Source organism: Oncorhynchus kisutch, linkage group LG29, assembly GCF_002021735.2.
Source record: "Oncorhynchus kisutch isolate 150728-3 linkage group LG29, Okis_V2, whole genome shotgun sequence".
In the NCBI taxonomy this organism is placed as follows: domain Eukaryota; kingdom Metazoa; phylum Chordata; class Actinopteri; order Salmoniformes; family Salmonidae; genus Oncorhynchus; species Oncorhynchus kisutch.
In genome coordinates this window covers 5,648,015-5,669,976 of record NC_034202.2, presented here as the reverse complement: position 1 = coordinate 5,669,976, position 21,962 = coordinate 5,648,015, and the positions used below count along the sequence as shown (strand labels likewise).

Here is a 21,962-nt window from a genome sequence, read left to right as displayed (position 1 = left end):
ACAGCTGTGGTGTCACAAGTAAAAATGGGACAGCTGTGGTGTCACAAGTAAAACTGGGACAGTTGTGGTGTCACAAGTAAAAATGGGACAGCTGTGGTGTCACAAGTAAAAATGGGACAGCTGTGGTGTCACAAGTAAAAATGGGACAGCTGTGGTGTCACAAGTAAAAATGGGACAGCTGTGGTGTCACAAGTAAAAATGGGACAGCTGTGGTGTCACAAGTAAAATGGGACAGTTGTGGTGTCACAAGTAAAAATGGGACAGCTGTGGTGTCACAAGTAAAAATGGGACAGCTGTGGTGTCACAAGTAAAAATGGGACAGCTGTGGTGTCACAAGTAAAACTGGGACAGTTGTGGTGTCACAAGTAAAAATGGGACAGCTGTGGTGTCACAAGTAAAACTGGGACAGTTGTGGTGTCACAAGTAAAAATGGGACAGTTGTGGTGTCACAAGTAAAAATGGGACAGCTGTGGTGTCACAAGTAAAAATGGGACAGTTGTGGTGTCACAAGTAATTGGCATTAAAATAGCATTTTATGATTAAGATCATTATTTTGATGGTGTTCATCATGACAAGAAGGTTTCTTGTATAGGTTGTTATCAATAAAAAGACACAATAAGGTGCAGAGCGTTCGATTTGCCTGCTGGGGGACAAGGAGATCCCAGCTCTGTTAAAACCATTCACAACTGCATGCCATCTTCAAAGGATTGTTTAATAAATGTTAACTATTTTGTTGTAGACCTCCCAAAGGCCCTGCCTCGCAGTGCTAGCTGTGCCAATAGAGATTCTGGGTCCAGGCTCTGCCACAGCCGGCCGTGACCGGAAGTCGGCCCAGCGTCGTCCGTGTTAGGGGAAGGTTTGGCCGGCAGGGATGTCCTTGTCCCATCGCGCACTAGCGACTCGTGTGGCGGGCCGGGCACAGTGGATGCTGACACGGTCGCCAGGTGTACGGTGTTTCCTCCGACAGATTGGTGCGGCTGGTTTCCGGGTTGGGTGGGCACTGTGTCAAGAAGCAGTGTGCCTTGGCCGGGTTGTGTTTCGGAGGAAGCACAGGTCTCTCGACCTTCGCCTCTCCCGAGTCCGTACTTGGTACGTCCAACGTAATTGGATACCATGAAATTGGGGAGAAAAAGGGGTAATTTTTTAAATTAAATAATAATTAAAAAGAATAATCATATTTGGTTGTAATTTCATCACCTCTCGAAAAGCATAATTCAGAAATACACAGTTCCGATTATTCCATGCAAGACAATTGCGCACATTTACAGTCGCTCTATCATCAGAGTTATACAGCAGTAACTGCATCAATTGATCATGTCACTTCAGATACGTGAGGGTAGCCTGACAATGTCTCTCAATATTGGATACCATTAACTGGACATTTGAGTGATATAAAATCAAATGAACTATACCTGACAACTATGGTTTAGGTTATTTCCCATCCTTTGTGGGCTCTGCCTGTCAAGCAGCAGAAGGGCGCGTTTGAGGATGTACTGTTTGTTAGCTGGTAATGTTTACATGCTACCGGTAGAAACTTTGTGCAGTTGGCTGAACATAGTGGTAAGTAGACCCATTTTAATTGAGGAAACTACATTGACGGTGTAGTTAATAACGATAGGATAATGATGCTGGTGGAAAGATAATGTTCAATATTGGTTGACATGATCATGCTTGTGGGAATAATGGATCTGGATCATGATGTTGGAGCCCTGGGTTGGAGAGTTGTGTCTGTGAGAGGTGGCATGACAACATATAATGGCTGTTAGAGCAGAGTAGCCATAGTGGTTTTAGTGTGCTACATTGTGCTCTAAAGCAGGATGGTGGTTGGGGAGAACTCACCCTGTGGCTTGGCGTCGTGTAGCAGCTTTCGATCTGCAAAGACACAGAGGAACCGTGTCATTTTACTTCTACTTGGATGGAATAATACAGGATGTAACCTGCAGTCGTTTTACAATGAGCACCGTAAGTGTGCGCATGTACACAATGTGTGTGTGTGCATGTGTTTGTCGTGGTAGTGAGATTGGCCCAGTGATAATACTCTTTATGACACGGGGAGAGTATGTGTGTGCACGCATGTGGGTACATGCCCAAATGTGATCATGATCACAATGTGTGTGTTTTACGGTAGGTAGTGAGATCGCCTCGGGTGATAGGATTTTCCATCACCCAGGGATGTGTGAGTGCGTGTGGATATTGGCGTGACGAACATCAGGCTGATTGTCTTTCCACGTCTCCCTTAGGGAGGATGAGAATGGATGGAGGGTTAAAAAAGGACTTGAGAAAATATGGGCAGCAGAAGAATTAAGAAATAAGTATGGACTTCCATCCAGTGTGTGGATTACAGGGTGGGTGGGCATGAACTCATGAGACACGAATGCTGGAATTATTTGGGAGTGGACTGTATAATGACCGTGCGCAGGTAGCCTACTTTTTGAAGTGACAATCAGATGACAATCAACATGACTGGTTGTGTTCATGCCACAATAAAAGGTAAGACCTTCTTACTGTTAAAATACACGTCTTAACTTAGGCCCATAAAACGTTAAAACATAATTTTAAAAAAAATACAAAATAAAAATACTAAGTCCCTGAAAAAAAATATATATATATAAGATATAATTGAAACTCTGCTTTCATCCCATGCTGCCAAACCACTGTATGTGGGTCACTGCTTATGGCAGCACTAAGGAACTAAGGATGGATTTGTCCACAGCACTGCTGGTGTTGCAATTGGAAACAAGCCAGCCAATAGAAGACTACTTTGTCTTTGGCAATGTTTTAATTCTCAACAAAATAAGTGTGGCATTGACGATGATGATGATGATAATGATGATGATCCCTAAGAGGAACATTCTGCCGATCACAAAGACGATGATGGTGAAGATTATAATGAAGATTTGAATGATGACAATATCTACCAGGTGAAGCTGCATGTGACGTTACTCACTCTGAGTGCAGAGGCCCCCGGTGCAGTTATCTGTTCCCAGGGCGGCCCCGTCGCACAGCCTGCCTCCATGTTTAGGCTCCGGGGCTGTACATTCTCTGCTGCGCTGCCTCGCACACTCCACACTGCACACCGTCCAATCTGTCCACTCTCCCCAGCCACCATCCACTGAGAGGGAAGGTAGGGTTAAAAAAAACATACATGCTTAATACAGGCATGTACACACACACACACACAAACACAGAGAAAGAGAGAGAGAGAGAGAGAGAGAGAGAGAGAGAGAGCGAGAGAGAGAGAGAGAGAGAGAGAGAGAGAGAGAGAGAGAGAGAGACGAGAGAGAGACGAGAGAGAGAGAGAAAGAGAGAGAGAGAGAGAGAGAGAGAGACAGAGAGAGAGAGAGAGACAGAGGGAGAGAGAGAGAGAGACAGAGAGAGAGAGAGAGAGAGAGAGAGAGAGAGAGAGAGACGAGAGAGAGACGAGAGAGAGAGAGAAAGAGAGAGAGAGAGAGAGAGAGAGAGACGAGAGAGAGAGAGAAAGAGAGAGACGAGAGAGAGAGAGAGAGAGAGACGAGAGAGAGAGAGAGAAAGAGAGAGACGAGAGAGAGAGAGAAGAGTTTGAGTTTTTATAAAACCTTTATTTTTTACTCAAGTGTTAACATAAAATAAAAATAAAAAGACACACTGCCTTTTCAGAAATGAAACAACAAATGTAATTCCTAAACAAAAATACATACATAACATATACATTCAACTTATTTCATCAGAAAAAAATAATTGCCCCTCCTCTACAAAACAAAGCGCTCTTTCGTAGGCCCACTTCTCCTCAAATAATAGGAGATCTTTTACAGCTGAAAAGAACTCAAAATCTACTTTTATTCTTGCTTTCACTAATCCTTTAAAAACACATCTTACATCCTTCCCATATCCCGTTTCTATCTTGTGTTTTCTACTCAGAAAAATTGACATCTTAGCTTGTCCCAAAATAAAATTTAACATTTGACATTTTCTTTTCTGTTGTTTACTATATTGAAACCCCAAAATAAAAACAGTGTTATTGAAAAATTCCCCTACAGCTTTAAACAAAGATTCCATCATTTCCAATAGAGGTTTTATCCTCTCACACTCCATAAAACAGTGAAAAATGGTTTCTCTTATATTACAAAAAGGACATCCATCTCTAACATCTGAATTAATAACAGATACAAAAGCATTAACTGCAATGATGCCATGTAAAACCCTCCATTGCATATCACCAGTACCCTTTTGTAACGGTGGTTTGTACAGTGCCCTCCATGCTGGCTTTACCCTATCATCAATGCCCAATTTTACCCTCCATGGAGTGTCTTTTCTATTTTTCAATTTATCTTTATTCAACACCTTGACACACCCCCTATACAAGTCCTTCCCATTCACCTCATCCAAACCCACCTCCTCCAACCCTCTCAAATCCAGCAATAACGCCTTTCTTTCTGACTCTGGGATACCTGGTGTAATCCCTAGTCTTGGAAATGAGACGTCTTCATCTTGTACATTCTTCTTGTGGCTACTAAGCATACCCCATTCTTCCGCTGACAGAGCCTTCCTACAGCTCCCCAGCATTTGTCCGACAATCCTTTCCGACCTCATCCCCAAATGTTCTGCCACCCGTCTTCTATCCATTAAGGCGGGCCCAGCCATGGCCATTAACTGTCTTAAGGTGATGATTTTCCCCTTCACCAGAATCTTGGAGAAATGTGGAACAGCTGCAGTTGTACAATCCAGTCTTGCCCCATACACCAGAGGTTCCTCCAACAGCCAATGCACTGACTCCACTGAAGTTCGTCTGGACACCTTCATTATGCTCCACACTCTGAGAAGTCCTCTGTAAAACGGAGGTACTCCCTCCCTAGAAATATGGCTACTATCAACCAGAAATAAAGCCTTCTTTAAACCTAATCCTCCAACCCGTTGTAATATAAGACCTGCCACCCCTCTCCACACCACATTTTCCGGTCCATAAAGTAACCTTTGAATAAACTGAAACCGGAAAGCAGCAGCCCTACTAGCAAGATGTACAAGACCTTGTCCCCCCTCTTCTTTTGACAAATACAAAACACTTTGTGGAACCCAGTGATATTTATCCCAAAAGAAATCTACAATAATTGCCTGTATCTTAGCCAGAAGGCCAGATGGTGGTTCTAAAACTGACAACCGATGCCACAGTGCAGATGCAATCACATTGTTAACTATAATAGTGCGCCCCCTATATGACATACGAGATAATAACCAACGCCATCTCCTCATCCTCCCTTCCACCATTTCAACCACCCCACTCCAATTTTTTTCCATAGTCCCCTCATCTCCTAGGTATACTCCAAGATACTTAAAACCTCCCTTACACCATTCTAGCCCCCCTGGCAAAGCCATGATCCCTCCAGACCATTCTCCAATCTGTAACGCACAACTCTTTTCCCAATTTACCTTTGCAGAGGATATTCCCCTAAAACGATCAACCATTAGACCCAAGCTATCCACCTCCGCTTGATTTTTCACTAGCACAACTACATCATCAGCATAGGCTGAGAGACGAATAGGAGGAACATCCTCTGAAAGGCACACCCCTGCAATGCGACTTCTAATGCTATTTAGTAGTGGCTCTATAGCAATGGCATATAACATCCCTGACATAGAACATCCCTGCCTAATACCTCTACACACTTTAAAAGGAGCACTCAAACCACCGTTAACTTTCAATACACTTTCAATGTCACCATATATCACCTTTATCATGGCAATAAAACCAGAGCTGAACCCAAACGCCTCAAACGTGTGCCATAAATATTGATGTTCAACTCGGTCAAATGCCTTTTCCTGATCAATTGAAATTAGACCAGCATCCAACCCAATAGCCCTAGAGACGTCCAAAAAATCACGAATCAGAGAAATGTTATCCCCTATCTGCCTGCCAGGAACACAGTAGGACTGATCCGTATGTATGATTTGCCCCATCACCTCCCTCAGCCTGTTGGACAAAGCTTTTGACAATATCTTATAATCAGTGCACAATAAAGCCACCGGCCTCCAGTTCTTCACCTCCCTCGGGTCACCCTTTTTGGGCAGTAGGGTGAGGACAGCCCTTCTGCAGCTTATTGGTAGTAACCCTCCGGTTAAACTATCATTAGCTACTTCTAACCAATCCTCTCCCAACATAGCCCAAAAAGACTTAAAAAAGTCAACGGGAAGCCCATCAATGCCTGGTGCCCTTCCATTTTCCATGCCTTTTAATGCAGTGTATAAATCCTGCAAAGACAATGGTTGCTCAAGCTCAACCTGAGCTTCTGCAGCCACCTTTGGGAGCCCATCAAAGAACTGCTGTGTCACTGTTTTGTCCTCTTTGTACTCACACTTGTAGAGCTCAGCATAGAACTCTACTGCCCTCTTTCTAATTTCACTAGGGCTAGTGAGCTCTTGTCCAACAGCTGATTTGAGACAATGAATAATTTTTCTTTGTCCATTCTTTTTCTCTAAACCAAAGAAAAATTTGGATGAGGCATCCATTTCAGATATTCCCTGAAATTTACTTCTCACCAGTGCCCCCTGTGCTCTGATACCCAGCAGGTCTGCCAATGCAGTTTTTCTCCTCTTGAGGGCCTGAGTATGGCCTCGATCTCCTGTGGTCTCAACCAACGTCATGAGTTCCACTATTTCAATCTCTAGGGCTTTCATTGATCTGGTGATATCTTTGGTGACATTCCTCGTGTATTGATTACAAAATTGTTGAATCTGTATTTTCCCTATATCCCACCACTGTTGAATGGATACAAAACTGGCCTTTTGAGACCTCCACCTCTCCCAAAAAAAACTGAAACATTTCCTGAAGTGAGCATCACTCAATAAAGTTATATTAAAATGCCAGTATGCGCTTTTGGGTTTTACATCGTTAATGAACACCACCTCTGTTATTAAACAATGATCAGAAAATCCCACTGGAGTTATCACACTTGATTTACAGACCTGAGATTGATGCTCAAAAACATAAAACCTATCTAACCTGGCCATAGAAATTATGTTCTCTCTCACATGCGCCCAGGTGTACTGCCTTGTTCCTCCATGTTGACTCCGCCAAATATCACACAATTCATTTGTTACAATGAGGCGTTTTAAAAACATCCTTGAGGCTATATGAGGTTCTTGGTGATTTCTATCTAAATCACTAACTGTGCAGTTAAAATCCCCAGCAATAAACAAATAATCTTCTTTGTTACATTTCTCAATGGTATTTGATAGTGTCTCTAAAAAACATACCCTCTCAACTGTCACCACTGGGGCATATACATTTATCAGACACATAGTGATGTTTTCATACCTTGCTCTAACTTTTAATAACCTCCCCTCAACTACCTCTTCAACCTCATATGACAATGGCAAAAACCCTTTTGAGAACAAGATAACCACACCCCCACTTTTTGAGTTTTTATGACTACACACCACTGTCCCCCCCCACTCCTGTTGCCACATAACTTCATTTTCCAAATTACTATGCGTTTCTTGTAGAAAAATGATGTCACTTCCCTTTCCCCTAATTAACTCATACACCATGGCTCTTTTTTTAACATCTCTTGCCCCATTTACGTTTAAAGAAGAAATCTTAAAACTGCTCATGGATAAAAAAAATATACAGAGGAAGATCCAGCCACCACATCTCTTTACAGAGTTAAGACTGCAACTGAACTCTTTCATTTTCTTTAGAATTTACATCACTTATCACTCTTGTGACCACTTTCTTGAGTCTAGCAATTTCAGGGCTTTTCAAACTTCCCCCTGTAATTTTTGACATCAGAAACTTTGCTGATTCAATAAACAATTCACGTTCAGGGAAAAAATCAGTTACATTGTAATCCTGCATATATTTCTTCCCTTTTGTCAACTTCAAAAATTGACGTATCCTCTCGATCCCATACCTCCCTTCCACCCCATTTATCTCACTATATTGTTGTGAAGCGTCAGACGACTCACTCTCACTATCCTCCCCAGAAGAATACTCCACCATCTCTACACCTTGTTCATCTTCAATTGATTTATCAAACTCTACCTTTCTCTTAGAATTAGACCCTTCACCACCCCTTAAATTCTTCCTTTTACTCCTCGGTATTTTGAAAACATCCGCTTCCTTTTCCATTATTTCAATCTCCTCTTGACTTCCAATTTCATTTTCCAACACCACCTCAGCGACAGCAGTCGCAATCTCACCTACTGTTTCCCCTCCCTCTTTGTTCTGATCTACCACAATTGCCCCCGTATCCACACTGCCTTCCTCTCCTGCTTTTCCAACCACATCTGCCCACCTTCTCTCTTCTCCTGTACCCTTATTATGTTCATTCCCTCGCGGTGGTGCGTTAGTTGCACTCGCACTAAAACTACTACCAGGCTCAGCGCGCTCATTTTCGGGACAACTACGCACCAAATGCCCCTCTCTTCCACATCCAAAGCATTTCATTGATTCAGTAGATGCATAGAAGACATAATCAAATCCATCAATCTTAAAGCTAAACGCTAAATTCAGTTCATCTCCTTCCTTTTTTAAAATCATATGCACTTGTCTCCTATGAGACACGACATGTTTCAACAACGGAGATTTGCATCCAAAAAGAACCTTCTTTATTGTAGATACTATTTGACCATGGCGCGATAACTCTCGCTCTAACACTTCATCTCTAACAAATGGTGGCACGTTAGAAAGCATGACTTTCTTCGCAGGATTCATAAGCGGAAATACCGGCGTCTGTGTCTCCCGCAACACAACACCCCTCTCAACTATTTTATTCACCTTTTCAATTGAATCTAAGAATATCACTACAGCGCTATTCATCCTTGAGGCTGATTTGATGCTATCATACCCAATGATAGCACCCACAGCCAAGCTACATTCTTCCACTGAACACCCTGTCGCAGCAGGAATCTTTACTCCATGCCTCCGACTAAGTTTTTCAAACTCTCCATTTCCGCGAGTGGCCATATCAACCAGCCCCACCCGCTGGTTGTGCCCTCGCGAAAAACCAACCTCAAAGATCCCACCACCCCTATACGTGTTTAGTGATAATTTAAACAAGATACCCTTAAAACAACTAAACTAATCAATATATATATATATACATACAAAAACCCGATAGAGTGAAAAAAGAAATTCCATTCGCTCTCACAATCACCCCTGCTTGACGACTCACTCCCAGCATGCACTCCCAGCATGCACTCCGACGAGAGAGAGAGAGAGAGAGAGAGAGAGAGAGAGAGACAGAGAGAGAGAGAGAGACAGAGGGAGAGAGAGAGAGAGACAGAGAGAGAGAGAGAGAGAGACAGAGGGAGAGAGAGAGAGAGAGAGAGAGAGAGAGAGAGAGAGAGAGAGACAGAGAGAGAGAGAGAGAGAGAGAGAGAGAGAGACAGAGAGAGAGAGAGAGAGAGAGAGAGAGAGAGAGAGAGAGAGAGAGAGAGAGAGAAACACACAGAGCCTTAGACCCAACACATATCATAAATTCCTAGCGTATATGGAACTTACCGCTAGAGCACATACAATGGACCAGCCCTATAGCCCACCAAACAAAACCCCCTCTTCTTTCTCTCCAGGGCCGGCATTAGAAATAATACCATGTTATGTCCTATCCTGGTGCTGACTCAAGCCACAAAAGACAGTTTTCTTTTTTGTCTTGTTCCATCAAGTCTCCTTTACCACCTTACCAATTCCATAGGTTTTCAAGGTTTCCCTTTGCCTCGCTAATCTAAATGCAAATGCCGTGTTTGCAGACTGGCTGGGACTCACAGGGGGAGAAAGTCTTGTGGAAGAGAGAGAGAGAGTTGAGAGAAAGGGGAAGAGAGAGAACAAGAGAGAGGACGAGAGAGAGAAAAAGAGAGAAAAAGAGAAAAAGAGAGAGGCTTATGGAAGAGAAAGAGAGGAAAGAGACAGAAAGAGAGAGAGAGAGCGAGAGAGAGAGAGAATAAGAGAGGGAGAGAATGAGAGGGAGGAGGAGAGAGAGAAGAGTGGTTGAGATGAATGGAGATTGTGTTGGCGGGAGAGTGCTGCCCTCGCCAGATAACTTTTTCCCTTTTCTCCAACACGTTTCCCTGGTGATTGGTACGGTGGTCTGAAACCATACATTTCACCGCATGTAGAGGAACACTTGGACAGCGCTGATTAGACAGATGCTCTGATAACGAGCACCACTCCCTCTCTCTTGCTCTGTCTTTCTTTCTTTCACTTGCTCTGTAAGGGCTATTCTAAACCCTTCTGTTGTTAACTATCCTGCACTCAAGTCCCTTTTCTCTTTCTCCCTTTTCTCTTTCTCCCTTTTCTCTTTCTCCATGTTCTCTTTCTCCCTTTTCTCTTTCTCCCTGTTCTCTTTCTCCCTTTTCTCTTTCTCCCTTTTCTCTTTCTCCCTGTTCTCTTTCTCCCTTTTCTCTTTCTCCCTGTTCTCTTTCTCCCTTTTCTCTTTCTCCCTTTTCTCTTTCTCCCTGTTCTCTTTCTCCCTTTTCTCTTTCTCCCTTTTCTCTTTCTCCCTTTTCTCTTTCTCCCTTTTCTCTTTCTCCCTTTTCTTTTTCTCCCTTTTCTCTTTCTCCCTTTTCTCTTTCTCCCTTTTCTCTTTCTCTCTGCTTCACTTCTTCTTATTCTATTCTTTTCAAGTTTCAAGTTCTATTGCCACATGCACAAGCCTTTCTTGCAAGCTCTTTCCCAACAATGCAGTACTCAATGGCAGTAGTACAATACATTCAAGTAGAACAAAAACACACGAGAAATAGAAATAAGAAGAACACAAGAAAGTAAGTAAGCTATACACAGGGTCAGTTCCAGGGTCAGAGCCAAGACCATATTTACATATTGAAATTTACATTGTACAGGGATACTGGAAGGGTAGGGGTAAATATGTCTAGCTGTATGGTGATTAGGCATCAACATATACAGTTGAAGTCGGAAGTTTATATACACTTAGGTTGGAGTCATTAAAACTCGTTTTTCAACCACTCCACAAATTTCTTGCTAACAAACTTTTTCCAACAATTGTTTTCAGACAGATTATTTCACTTATAATTCACTGTATTCCAGTGGATCAGAAGTTTACCTACACTAAAATTAGCATGGAATAGGCTTCATTTCTCAGAACAATAGACTGACGAGGTTCAGAAGAAAGTTCTTTGTTTCTGGCCATTTTGAGCCTGTAATCGAACCCACAGATGCTGATGCTCCAGATACTCAACTAGTCTAAAGGCCAGTTTCACTGCTTCTTTAATCAGAACAACAGTTTTCAGCTGTGCTAACATAATTGCAAAAGGGGTTTCTAATGATCAATTAGCCTTTTAAAATGATAATCTTGGCTTAGCTAACAGAATGTGCCATTGGAACACAGCAGTGATGGTTGCTGATAATGGGCCTCTGTATGCCTATGTAGATATTCCACTAAAATTCAGCCGTTTCCAGCTACAATAGTCATTTACAAAATGTCTACACTGTATTTTGGATCAATTTGATGTTATTTTAATGGACAAAACATTTGCTTTTCTTTCAAAATCAAGGACATTTCTAAGTGACTTTGGAACGGTGGTGTATATATCAGGGTCAATGCAGATAGTCCGTTTAGACATTTTGTTAGCAATTTGCAGTCTTGGAGATAGAAGCTGTTCAGAAGCCTGTTGGTGTCAGACTTGTTGCTCCGGTACCGTTGGCCGTGCGGAAGCAGAGAGAATAGTCTATGGCTTGGGTGGCTGGAGTCTTTTTCTGGTTCTTTCCTTTCATACCGCATGATATTCTTTATCCATGTTCACACTCTTCTAATCTTCTCCCTCTCTCGCCCTCTCTCTCTAGCCCTGTGTCTCTCGCTCTCTCTTCTCTATATCCTTCTCTCTCTCTCTCTCTCTCTCTCTCTCTCGCTCTCTCTCTCTCCGTCTCTCTCGGAGGGGAGAAATGGGGTCAGACGATGAAAGCGGTTTATGAAAGCGGTTCGGAGGGAAATGATCCTAACAGCAGCAGGGGAGCCCACCTCCTCCTTGGAGAGGAGTGCTGTCATAATACAGATTGCTTTGGCAAATAATGCAACCTTACAACAAACATATCCCCCCCTCCCAGACAGTCAAGACAGTTGGATAGAATGAGAACAGACAGACAGACAGATAGCCAGCCAGATAGACAAACAGACCTGGGCAGAGGGCATTACAGGTACTCTTCTGGACAGACATGCCCTCGCAGAAGGTGCCCCCGTTGAGAGGGGCGGGGTTGGTGCAGGTACGGGAGCGTTTCTGGACCCCTCGCCCACAGCGCACGTTACAGGCAGACCAGTCTGTCCACAATGACCACCCTCCGTTCACTGGAGAGAAGGACAAAGGTGTAGAAGGAGGGAGGAAGTAGAGGGAGAGATGGAAAATAGGCAAAGGAGATGGGAAGGAGGTCGAAGGAGAAGGATAGAAGGAGAGAGAGAAGAACAGGGAGAGAAAAAGAGAGGGGGGGGGAATGAGAGAAGCATGTAAAATGTAACATGACAGCAGAGTATTGGGTGGGAAGAGTAAAAAACCTCCACACACACAGGCTAACTGCCTAAAACACTGGAGTGTGACAGGCCAAGAAACCAAAGGCATGTCAGAGAGCTCTCTCTCTCTCTCGCTCTCTCTCTCTGATGTGCTAGGCTCAAAAGCAGCTGAGTGATTGACTGATTATGAGTCCATTGATCATCATTCATCGTCAGACAGGAAACAAATGTCAGTGTGAGAACACATTACTCCACTACATCTGTCTGTCTGTCTGTAGGCTCTCTCTCCCAGCAGGGCCTCCAGGCTCATCATGACAGGCAGTCAGGCACTATATATACAAATGTATGTGGACACCAATTAAAATTAGTGGATTCGACTATTTCAGCCACACCCATTGCTGACAGGTGTATAAAATAGAGCACACAGCCATGCAATCTCCATAGACAAACATTGGCAGTAGAATGGCCTTACTGAAGAGCTCAGTGACTTTCAACATGGCTCCGTCATAGGAAGCCACCTTTCCAACAAGTCAGTTCATCAAATTTTTGCCCTGCTAGAGCTGCCCCAGTCAACTGTAAGTGCTGCTATTGTGAAGTGAAAATGTCTAGGAGCAACAACGGCTCAGCAGTAAAGTGGTAGGCCGCACAAACCTGCAGAACGGGACCACCGAGTGCTGAAGCGTGTAAAAATTGTCTGTCCTCGGTTGCAACACTCACTACCGAGTTCCAAACGGCCTCTGGAAGCAACGTCAGCCCAAGAACTGTTTGTCTGGAGCTTCATGAAATGGGGTTCCATGGCTGAGCAGCCGCACACAAGCCTAAGATCACCATGCACAATGCCAAGCGTCGCTAGAGTGGTGTAAAGCTCGCCGCCATTGGACTCTGGAGCAATGAAAACATGTTCTCTGGAGTGATGAATCACGCTTCCCTATCTGGCAGTCCGACGGAAGAATCTGGGTTTGGCGGATGCCAGGAAAATGCTACCTGCCCCGATGCATAATGCCAACTGTATAGTTTGGTGGAGGAGGAATAATAGTCTGGGGCCGTTTTTCATGGTTCGGGATAGGCCCCTTAGTTCAAGTGAAGGTAAATCTTAATGCTACAGCATACAATGACATTTTAGACGTTTCTTGGCTTCCAACTTTGTGGCAACAGTTTGGGGAAGGCCCTTTCCTGTTTCAGCATGGTCCATACAGAAATGGTTTGTCGAGATCGGCGTGGAAGAACTTGACCGGCCTACACAGAGCCTTGACCTCAACCCCATCAAACACCTTTGGGATGAATTGGAACACAGACTGCGAGCCAGTCGTAATCGTCCAACATCAGTGCCCGACCTCACTAATGCTCGTGGCTGAATGGAAGCAAGTCCTCGCAGCAATGTTCCAACATCTAGTGGAAAGCCTTCCCAGAAGAGTGGAGGCTGTTCTAGCAGCAATATTCCAACATCTAGTGGAAAGCCTTCCCAGAAGAGTAGAGGCTGTTCTAGCAGCAATGTTCCAACATCTAGTGGAATGCCTTCCCAGAAGAGCGGAGGCTGTTATAGCAGCAATGTTCCAACATCTAGTGGAAAGCCTTCCCAGAAGAGTAGAGGCTGTTATAGCAGCAATGTTCCAACATCTAGTGGAATGCCTTCCCAGAAGAGCGGAGGCTGTTATAGCAGCAATGTTCCAACATCTAGTGGAAAGCCTTCCCAGAAGAGTGGAGGCTGTTATAGAAGCAATGTTCCAACATCTAGTGGAAAGCCTTCCCAGAAGACTGGAGGCTGTTATAGCAGCAATGTTCCAACATCTAGTGGAAAGCCTTCCCAGAAGAGTGGAGGCTGTTCTAGCAGCAAAGGGCAGACCAACTCCATATTAATGCCCATGATTTTGGAATGAGATGTTCGACAACCTTTTGGCCAAGTAGTTTAGCTACATAGATGACTGATAGGCCTCAACAGGTTCTGTGTATAGACAAAAACAGTAGCTGGATTTCCAGCTGTCTTAATGACTGTCGGTGTGGTGATTTGGTGTCATTGACACAGAGGAGGAGGTTTTAAACTAGCGAAGTGGGTTTGCGAGAGGGATTGAATGAATAAGAGTAGAGGAAAAAAATATAATATTCAGAGATGTTTCATGAGGTTTAATTCATTAGACTTTATCGTTGTCTTTCTGTTCACACAGTCCTGTGGAGTTATGATAGGTGCTATTCGTTTCCTATCACTCTTTCCTTCCTTCCTACAGTACGAGCCTGCGAAAGCACAAGCAACAGAGAATCCTAGCCTCCAGGTAGCTAGCAGGCACGCAGCTGTGGAGTTTTGACAGCTTATGTCAAAGCCTTACCGATGTCTTGAAACGTCTCGTCGTGTTTAAGCTCAACCAGGAAGTTGCTCATCACATTCCCGTCACAGGATGGAACATAACACCAAGACATGTCAGCTTCTGACTGCTATTAACACCTACTGCTGTCTGCTGCAGAGACTGAGAGACTGATTGGAGTAAATGAATTGACAGAAGGCCAGAAAACATCTTCTTCAGATACATGTCAAGAGAAAGGAGATGCTAACAATGTGAAAATGCATGTGGAACATACCTATGTAGGTACATTAAAAGACAGAAGAAGAAAAATACATGTGATGAGTGTAAAATAGGAGAGAGAATACAAGGGATGTTGTTTGCAAGGAAAATTCTCACATCCATGAATTGCGTGTCAAAATAGGACAACTCTGTATGGTTTATTTGTTGTACTTTGTGTCTGACTACACTGTGACTTAGTGAAACAATTGAGCACCCCTCAAAATCAAGCTGCTCTTGATTGAGCTTGCCTTGTGCAATGGACCTTAATTAGAATTGTCCCAAAAGGGGCCTCCCGGGTGGCGCAGTGGTTATGGGCTGTGCCATCAGAGACTCTGGGTTCGCGCTCAGGCTCTGTCGGCCGCGACCGCGACGCACAACCAGCGTCATCCGGGTTGGGGAGGGCTTGGCCGGTAGGGATGTCCCTGTCTCATCGCGCACCAGCGACTCCTGTGACGGGCCAAGCGCAGTGCGCGCTAACCAAGGTTGCCAGGTGCACGGTGTTTCCTCCGAAACATTGGTGCGGCTGGCTTCCGGGTTGGATGGGCGCTGTGTTAAGAAGCAGTGCGGCTTGGTTGGGTTGTGTATCGGAGGACGCATGACTTTCACCCTTCGTCTCTCCCGAGCCCGTACGGGAGTTGTAGCGATAAGACAAGATAGTAGCAACTAAAAACAATTGGATACCACGAAATTGGGGAGAAAAAGGGGGAAAATTCAAAAAAGAATAGTCCCAAAAGTGAAAATGCTGTCTGTCTCTCAAGACTGACTCAATCAAATGCTCAAAGTAATCGAAATGAAGGGTTCGCTATATAAGGTCTGCTGCATAGGGAAAGGTAGTATTCATTAGGTACGAAATAGAATAAAGCAGACTGAAACAAGGACGGGCTACCTGAAGTTGTCCAATAAGAAACGCTAATTGCACAATTCTTTGAAATATTTTGCTACAGTGTGTCCTAATGAATACAATCCAGTTGTCTTACCAAATACAACCACAGTGGCGGTGAGGCTGCGTCTCTTGGCCACGATGTTGCTGGCCAGACATGTGTAGTTTCCCGAGTCAGACAAACGCGCCTTCTGGATGATCAGGTTGTGGTCCGCTCGTGTGTCGATATTCCCATCCGAGCCCACCGGCTCCTCGTTCTTCAACCACTCCACCTAGAACAACAGAGATTAATAAGGAGTGAGGCTGCCATTGGTAAAAATCAGAAATCCACCAATCAGAATGAAGAATGGGAGTGAGGCTGCTAAAAAGGTACATTTGAAACAATTCTTGCACAGGTTTGGAGTAACATTGTAAACTAAATATTTCCTACTGACTCACCCTGAATTTAATGTCAATGCTCTATCGATCACTACATACATATAATTCACTGGCCCGAAGTAGGTGTTCCAACCCTCACTATTAGAATCAGCCTATGTAAGCAACTCCCAGCCTCCCTTCAACCAATCAGAGGGATTCCCAACCCCCCCCCCCCCCAACCAATCAAAGCAAAGCTCTCAGCAGGGTCACACACTCCAACCATTAGCAATTCAGAAGCCATGTTGCGAGCGAAAGTAATTAAGAATTACAAACTGAACTAACGCTCCACTGATGCTTCCCTATATCACATGGCTGGCCCAGTAAATTGAAATGAATGTGCCTTTGGGTGGAGGTGCTCAATGAGAGCGACTAGCCAGGGCATTTGGGAGCAAAGCTTGATTTATGACTGTGTGTTTGACGACAAAAACAATTCTCCCCACCCCACTGGGAGCCCTGTTGGTGTGTGTGTCCATTTGCCAGTGGAATACCAGAACCACCAATAACAGACAACCTCAGAGATTGCTTTGCTCTTTGGTAATGCCCCCAATAGACAAATGCGAGCAGAGAAATCCATAAATCACCAGTCATGTCACAAGTGGCTTTTTTTCTCTCCCTTTGATGGCCAGAGAAGTCTTTCATCATGTGCTTTTAATTTCACTCTTTTCACAGTTCTGCTCCAGAGCGCCAAGAGAAACTAAGCTGGTGGCCCTTCTCTTCCTTTCTCTCCACACAATCGTTCCTTTAATTAACCCCCACGTTGCCTTTCCAACTACTTTCTCCAGCACTGCTACCAACGACTCAACAGAGTGGTCAGTATTAAGAACCTGCCGTTGCCTTTCCAACTACTTTCTCCAGCACTGCTACCAACGACTCAACAGAGGGGTCAGTATTAAGAACCTGCCGTTGCCTTTCCAACTACTTTCTCCAGCACTGCTACCAACGACTCAACAGAGGGGTCAGTATTAAGAACCTGCCAAACCAAAAAAGGAAGCCATATTGTTTATGATCCCCCCCCCCCCAATTGTGGATGTATTTATTCACACATAAAACAGGGTTATTCGACTTATTTTCACCATCACACCATTTGTCTTTACTAGTCATGTATTATTTCTCACTGTCTAATGATGACCTTTTTGTGTTGTTGCTCATCCAGACTTCCTCTTCCCCTTCTTCTCTCCATCTCTCTAATGTTTCTGCTTTGTTGTTTAATATCTCTCTCTCTGTCTGTCTGTCTGTCTGTCTGTCTGTCTGTCTGTCTGTCTGTCTGTCTGTCTGTCTGTCTGTCTGTCTGTCTGTCTGTCTGTCTGTCTGTCTGTCTGTCTGTCTGTCTGTCTGTCTGTCTGTCTGTCTGTCTGTCTGTCTGTCTGTCTGTCTGTCTGTCTGTCTGTCTGTCTGTCTGTCTGTCTGTCTGTCTGTCTGTCTGTCTGTCTGTCTGTCTGTCTGTCTGTCTGTCTGTCTGTCTGTCTGTCTGTCTGTCTGTCTGTCTGTCTGTCTGTCTGTCTGTCTGTCTGTCTGTCTGTCTGTCTGTCTGTCTGTCTGTCTGTCTGTCTGTCTGTCTGTCTGTCTGTCTGTCTGTCTGTCTGTCTGTCTGTCTGTCTGTCTGTCTGTCTGTCTGTCTGTCTGTCTGTCTTGTCTGTCTGTCTGTCTGTCTGTCTGTCTGTCTGTCTGTCTGTCTGTCTGTCTGTCTGTCTGTCTGTCTGTCTGTCTGTCTGTCTGTCTGTCTGTCTGTCTGTCTGTCTGTCTGTCTGTCTGTCTGTCTGTCTGTCTGTCTGTCTGTCTGTCTGTCTGTCTGTCTGTCTGTCTGTCTGTCTGTCTGTCTGTCTGTCTGTCTGTCTGTCTGTCTGTCTGTCTGTCTGTCTTCTGTCTGTCTGTCTGTCTGTCTGTCTGTCTGTCTGTCTGTCTGTCTGTCTGTCTGTCTGTCTGTCTGTCTGTCTGTCTGTCTGTCTGTCTGTCTGTCTGTCTGTCTGTCTGTCTGTCTGTCTGTCTGTCTGTCTGTCTGTCTGTCTGTCTGTCTGTCTGTCTGTCTGTCTGTCTGTCTGTCTGTCTGTCTGTCTGTCTGTCTGTCTGTCTGTCTGTCTGTCTGTCTGTTCCTGTCTGTCTGTCTGTCTGTCTGTCTGTCTGTCTGTCTGTCTGTCTGTCTGTCTGTCTGTCTGTCTGTCTGTCTGTCTGTCTGTCTGTCTGTCTGTCTGTCTGTCTGTCTGTCTGTCTGTCTGTCTGTCTGTCTGTCTGTCTGTCTGTCTGTCTGTCTGTCTGTCTGTCTGTCTGTCTGTCTGTCTGTCTGTCTGTCTGTCTGTCTGTCTGTCTGTCTGTCTGTCTGTCTGTCTGTCTGTCTGTGTGTGTGTGTGTGTGTGTGTGTGTGTGTGTGTGTGTGTGTGTGGTGTGTGTGTGTGTGTGTGTGTGTGTGTGTGTGTGGGCAGTGATTTGCATTCTGTGGTGGCAGTCCCGGAGTCTGGCTGTTGGGGTCGGTTGGGAGTGGAGGATACGGAGACTGTGATAAGGACGTAGGGACATAAAGCTCGGGGAGGGTGGGAAATGGATTTGTTTACAGTCATTTGCCACATTTGTTCCAATTAGAAGGCATCAAGTAGCACTGGGTTGAGCCATGTCCACTCTGAGGTGTGTGTGTGTGTATGAAGTGTGTGATCGAGTGATTGCACATAATGAAGGTGTGTGTGTGTGTGTTGATAAGTGTCTGATGCCGTCTCCCCAAGTTGATTTGCTCTTAAACCATAACAAAACATTTTAATTGGTGAAGCACATGTCTTAAGCTGAAGGCGCAAACAAAATAGACACACATATGTGATGGAAATGCTTTATACATTAATTAAAAGTTGCCTAATTAACTTATTCCACAAATGAGAAGCACAGGGCTTTTCATGGCCTCGGTCTCCCACAACCATCTGTTACTCCTGTGTCTGTTCCGTCTGGACAAACTGATACTGACAGTGTGGCAGTCTGTCTTGATAACCCATCTCGTTTGACTGGTCAGACTGTTCTCAAGTGTGTCATGGTACAGGGTTGTGCCATATCTACTGGTGTCATGACAGTAGCGAGCCAGCAGAGAGCGGGGAGACTGGCACGCCCACGGTGGGAGCGGTATGGAGGCATTGATATTTATTGTGACGGTTTGAAGCTGCTCGAATTTGCAGAGATGAAAAAGTTGACATCCGTGGCTAACCCCGTGGCAGCGCCACGCGCCCCTCATTTGCAGAGAATTAGCCAAAGGAGCCATAGCTACTACTTCCTGACCTTGACTCAACAACAAAGCTAAGCGCCAATCAGGTCATTCCAATCAGCCCATACATAAAAATCAGGTGTAATAACTAATCACTCTGAAACAAAAAAGTACCCGGCCGCCACATTTACATTCATTAACAGTGGAAGTGAAAGCGACAACAAGGCAATTACCAAACATTGCGGCATTTGCCCGTTTCCTTCCATCCAACTCAATTAACTATGAGTTTCATTAACAAGCCCCTTACGCCTCCTCCATCACTCCTCCCTCTCCATCCCCTCCTCCCTCTCCATCCTCCCTCTCCATCCCCTCCTCCCTCTCCCTCCCCTCCTCCCTCTCCATCCCCTCCTCCCTCTCCACCCCCTCCTCCCTCTCCATCCCCTCCTCCCTCAATCATGTCCAGACTTTTCCTCGTCGACGCTCCGGTGACTTTTGGAGAAATCACATTAAACAAATGAGCTTTCGGGAATGTGACAGTGACACTGTGACGCTGTGGTGGGGGCGGTGGAGGCTTGTGCACTAAAACCTTCGGTGTGTCCTTGTCTTATCTCGCCGTCGTTTGGAAATGTTATGTTTATCAGTGAATAATGACATTTTAAGTCTTTAAATGACTTTGGATCAGCCGACTTAATGATTAATTACAATTTGGTGGTGGAAGATTGGTTGCTTAATACGAAGCCTAATGATTGTGAAGTAAAAAATGTTCCTCCCAAAGTTATTGAAAAGTATTTTTTTCCTCTCCACATCTTCAAAGTTTTTTTCCTTTATTGCCTTGAGTAATCTGTGTGATCATCTTCTTGACAGTTAATATGGGCCTTTCATTGTGGCTGATACTGTAATTGTGTTTTCATTATGCTACTTTCATCATTTGCCAGAGATGATCCTTCACTTCCTATTGCGTTACATTTGCAACACAATTAAACATGACAAAAATATTTTTTTTTCCCGCCGGATCTATCAATAAACCAGGTGTACAGCGGAACCATCTTGGCTCGGATAGGAACCCCATTGTAGCTCTAGGTTCTTGCTTTTCACTTTCAACAAAACAGCCAGGTATTTATACACTTCCCTCTGCCTGTATTTGGACAGTGATGCTATTGATTTATTTGTTTGGCTCTATACTACAGGATTTTGTATTTCAAATCAAATGTTTCATATGACACAACAGTACAGAATGTCACCTTTAATTTGAGGATATTTCCAAACATACGGTATCTGATTTAGAAGTCATAAGTATTTGGACTAATTCACGTATAAAAGTATTAAAGTCGTGAAAAGTTTAGTATTTGGTCCAATAGCACACAATTACTACATCAAGCTCTACAAACTCGTTGGATGCATTTCCAGTTTGTTTTGGGTTATGTTTTGCCCAGTTTGATTTCAACTGTGAATAATGACTGTAGTCATTTACTTTCTAAGTCAGTTTATATGATGTTTCTGAACACTTCTACATGGAAACGAATCCTGATAATGCCATGATTAATAAAAATCATAAATTAATCATGAATAATGATGAGTGAGAGGCTACAAAGTTAGAGGCTACAAAAAGAACATACTAACCTCTCACCATTACCTATGACGGAGTAGTGTCACGTTCACTGTCTTCAAACTTCCTGTCATAAATGAGCCAAGCCTGCTGTCACGTTCACTGTCTTCAAACTTCCTGTCATAAATGAGCCAAGGCACAGCGTGCATGTAATTCCACATCTTTAATGAAGTGAAACTTTCCCCAAAAAACAGGTAAACAGAAACCGCCCGTGACGCAACCGTTGCGCACACAAAAAAGCACAGAAAATAAATAATTACCCACAAACACGTGGAGAAAAAAGGCTGCCCAAGTATGATTCCCAATCAGAGACAACGATAGACAGCAGCCTCTGATTGGGAACCATACCCGGCCAACAAAGAAACAGACAAACTAGAATGCCCACCCAAATCACACCCTGACCGAACCAAATAGAGACATAAATGATGATCTTTGTCCCTCTGTAACTTTCTCACTCATCATCATTCATGATTTATGATTATCCATAATCACGGTAGCATCTATATTCATCTTGAAGTGTTCACAGACATCTTATATTCTTACTTACTATCAAAGTGGCTCCAAAATTACACAATATTTAAAAAACTACTGGGCAAAACATAACCCGAAACACAAGCAAAACAAGCTTTTAAATGCATCCAACAACTTGATGTCTTCATTGTGTGCACGGAATATGGGACCAAATACTAAACCTTTGACCACTTTAATACACAATAAGTGAATTTGTCTAAATACTTATGACTTCTTCCAATGGGCACACTAGGTAATAAAGTGCTTTCATTTCTAAAAGGTTAAACAGATATGTATGTAAATACCCACAAATAAAAGGTGACATTCTGTACTGTCACCTGGTATGAAACATTTTATCTCAAATCCAAAATGGCTGGAGTATAGAGCCAAA

The 21,962-nt window shown here is 44.0% G+C and overlaps 1 protein-coding gene across 3 annotated transcripts in view; it reads right to left on the bottom strand.

Moving 5' to 3' along the window:
* LOC109874408 (netrin receptor UNC5D-like) overlaps positions 1-21,962 on the bottom strand; it is a 317,100-nt gene that overhangs the window by 51,518 nt on the left and 243,620 nt on the right. For 2 of the 3 annotated variants that reach the window (XM_031809239.1, XM_031809238.1), the window contains exons 5-8: positions 15,961-16,135; positions 12,102-12,269; positions 2,948-3,112; positions 1,840-1,872 (exon numbers count right to left, since the gene is read on the bottom strand). In XM_031809239.1, coding sequence (XP_031665099.1) covers positions 1,840-1,872; positions 2,948-3,112; positions 12,102-12,269; positions 15,961-16,135 — 541 coding nt within the window. The remainder of the gene's footprint in view (positions 1-1,839; positions 1,873-2,947; positions 3,113-12,101; positions 12,270-15,960; positions 16,136-21,962) is intronic. The other variant, XM_031809240.1, reaches the window with a different exon arrangement.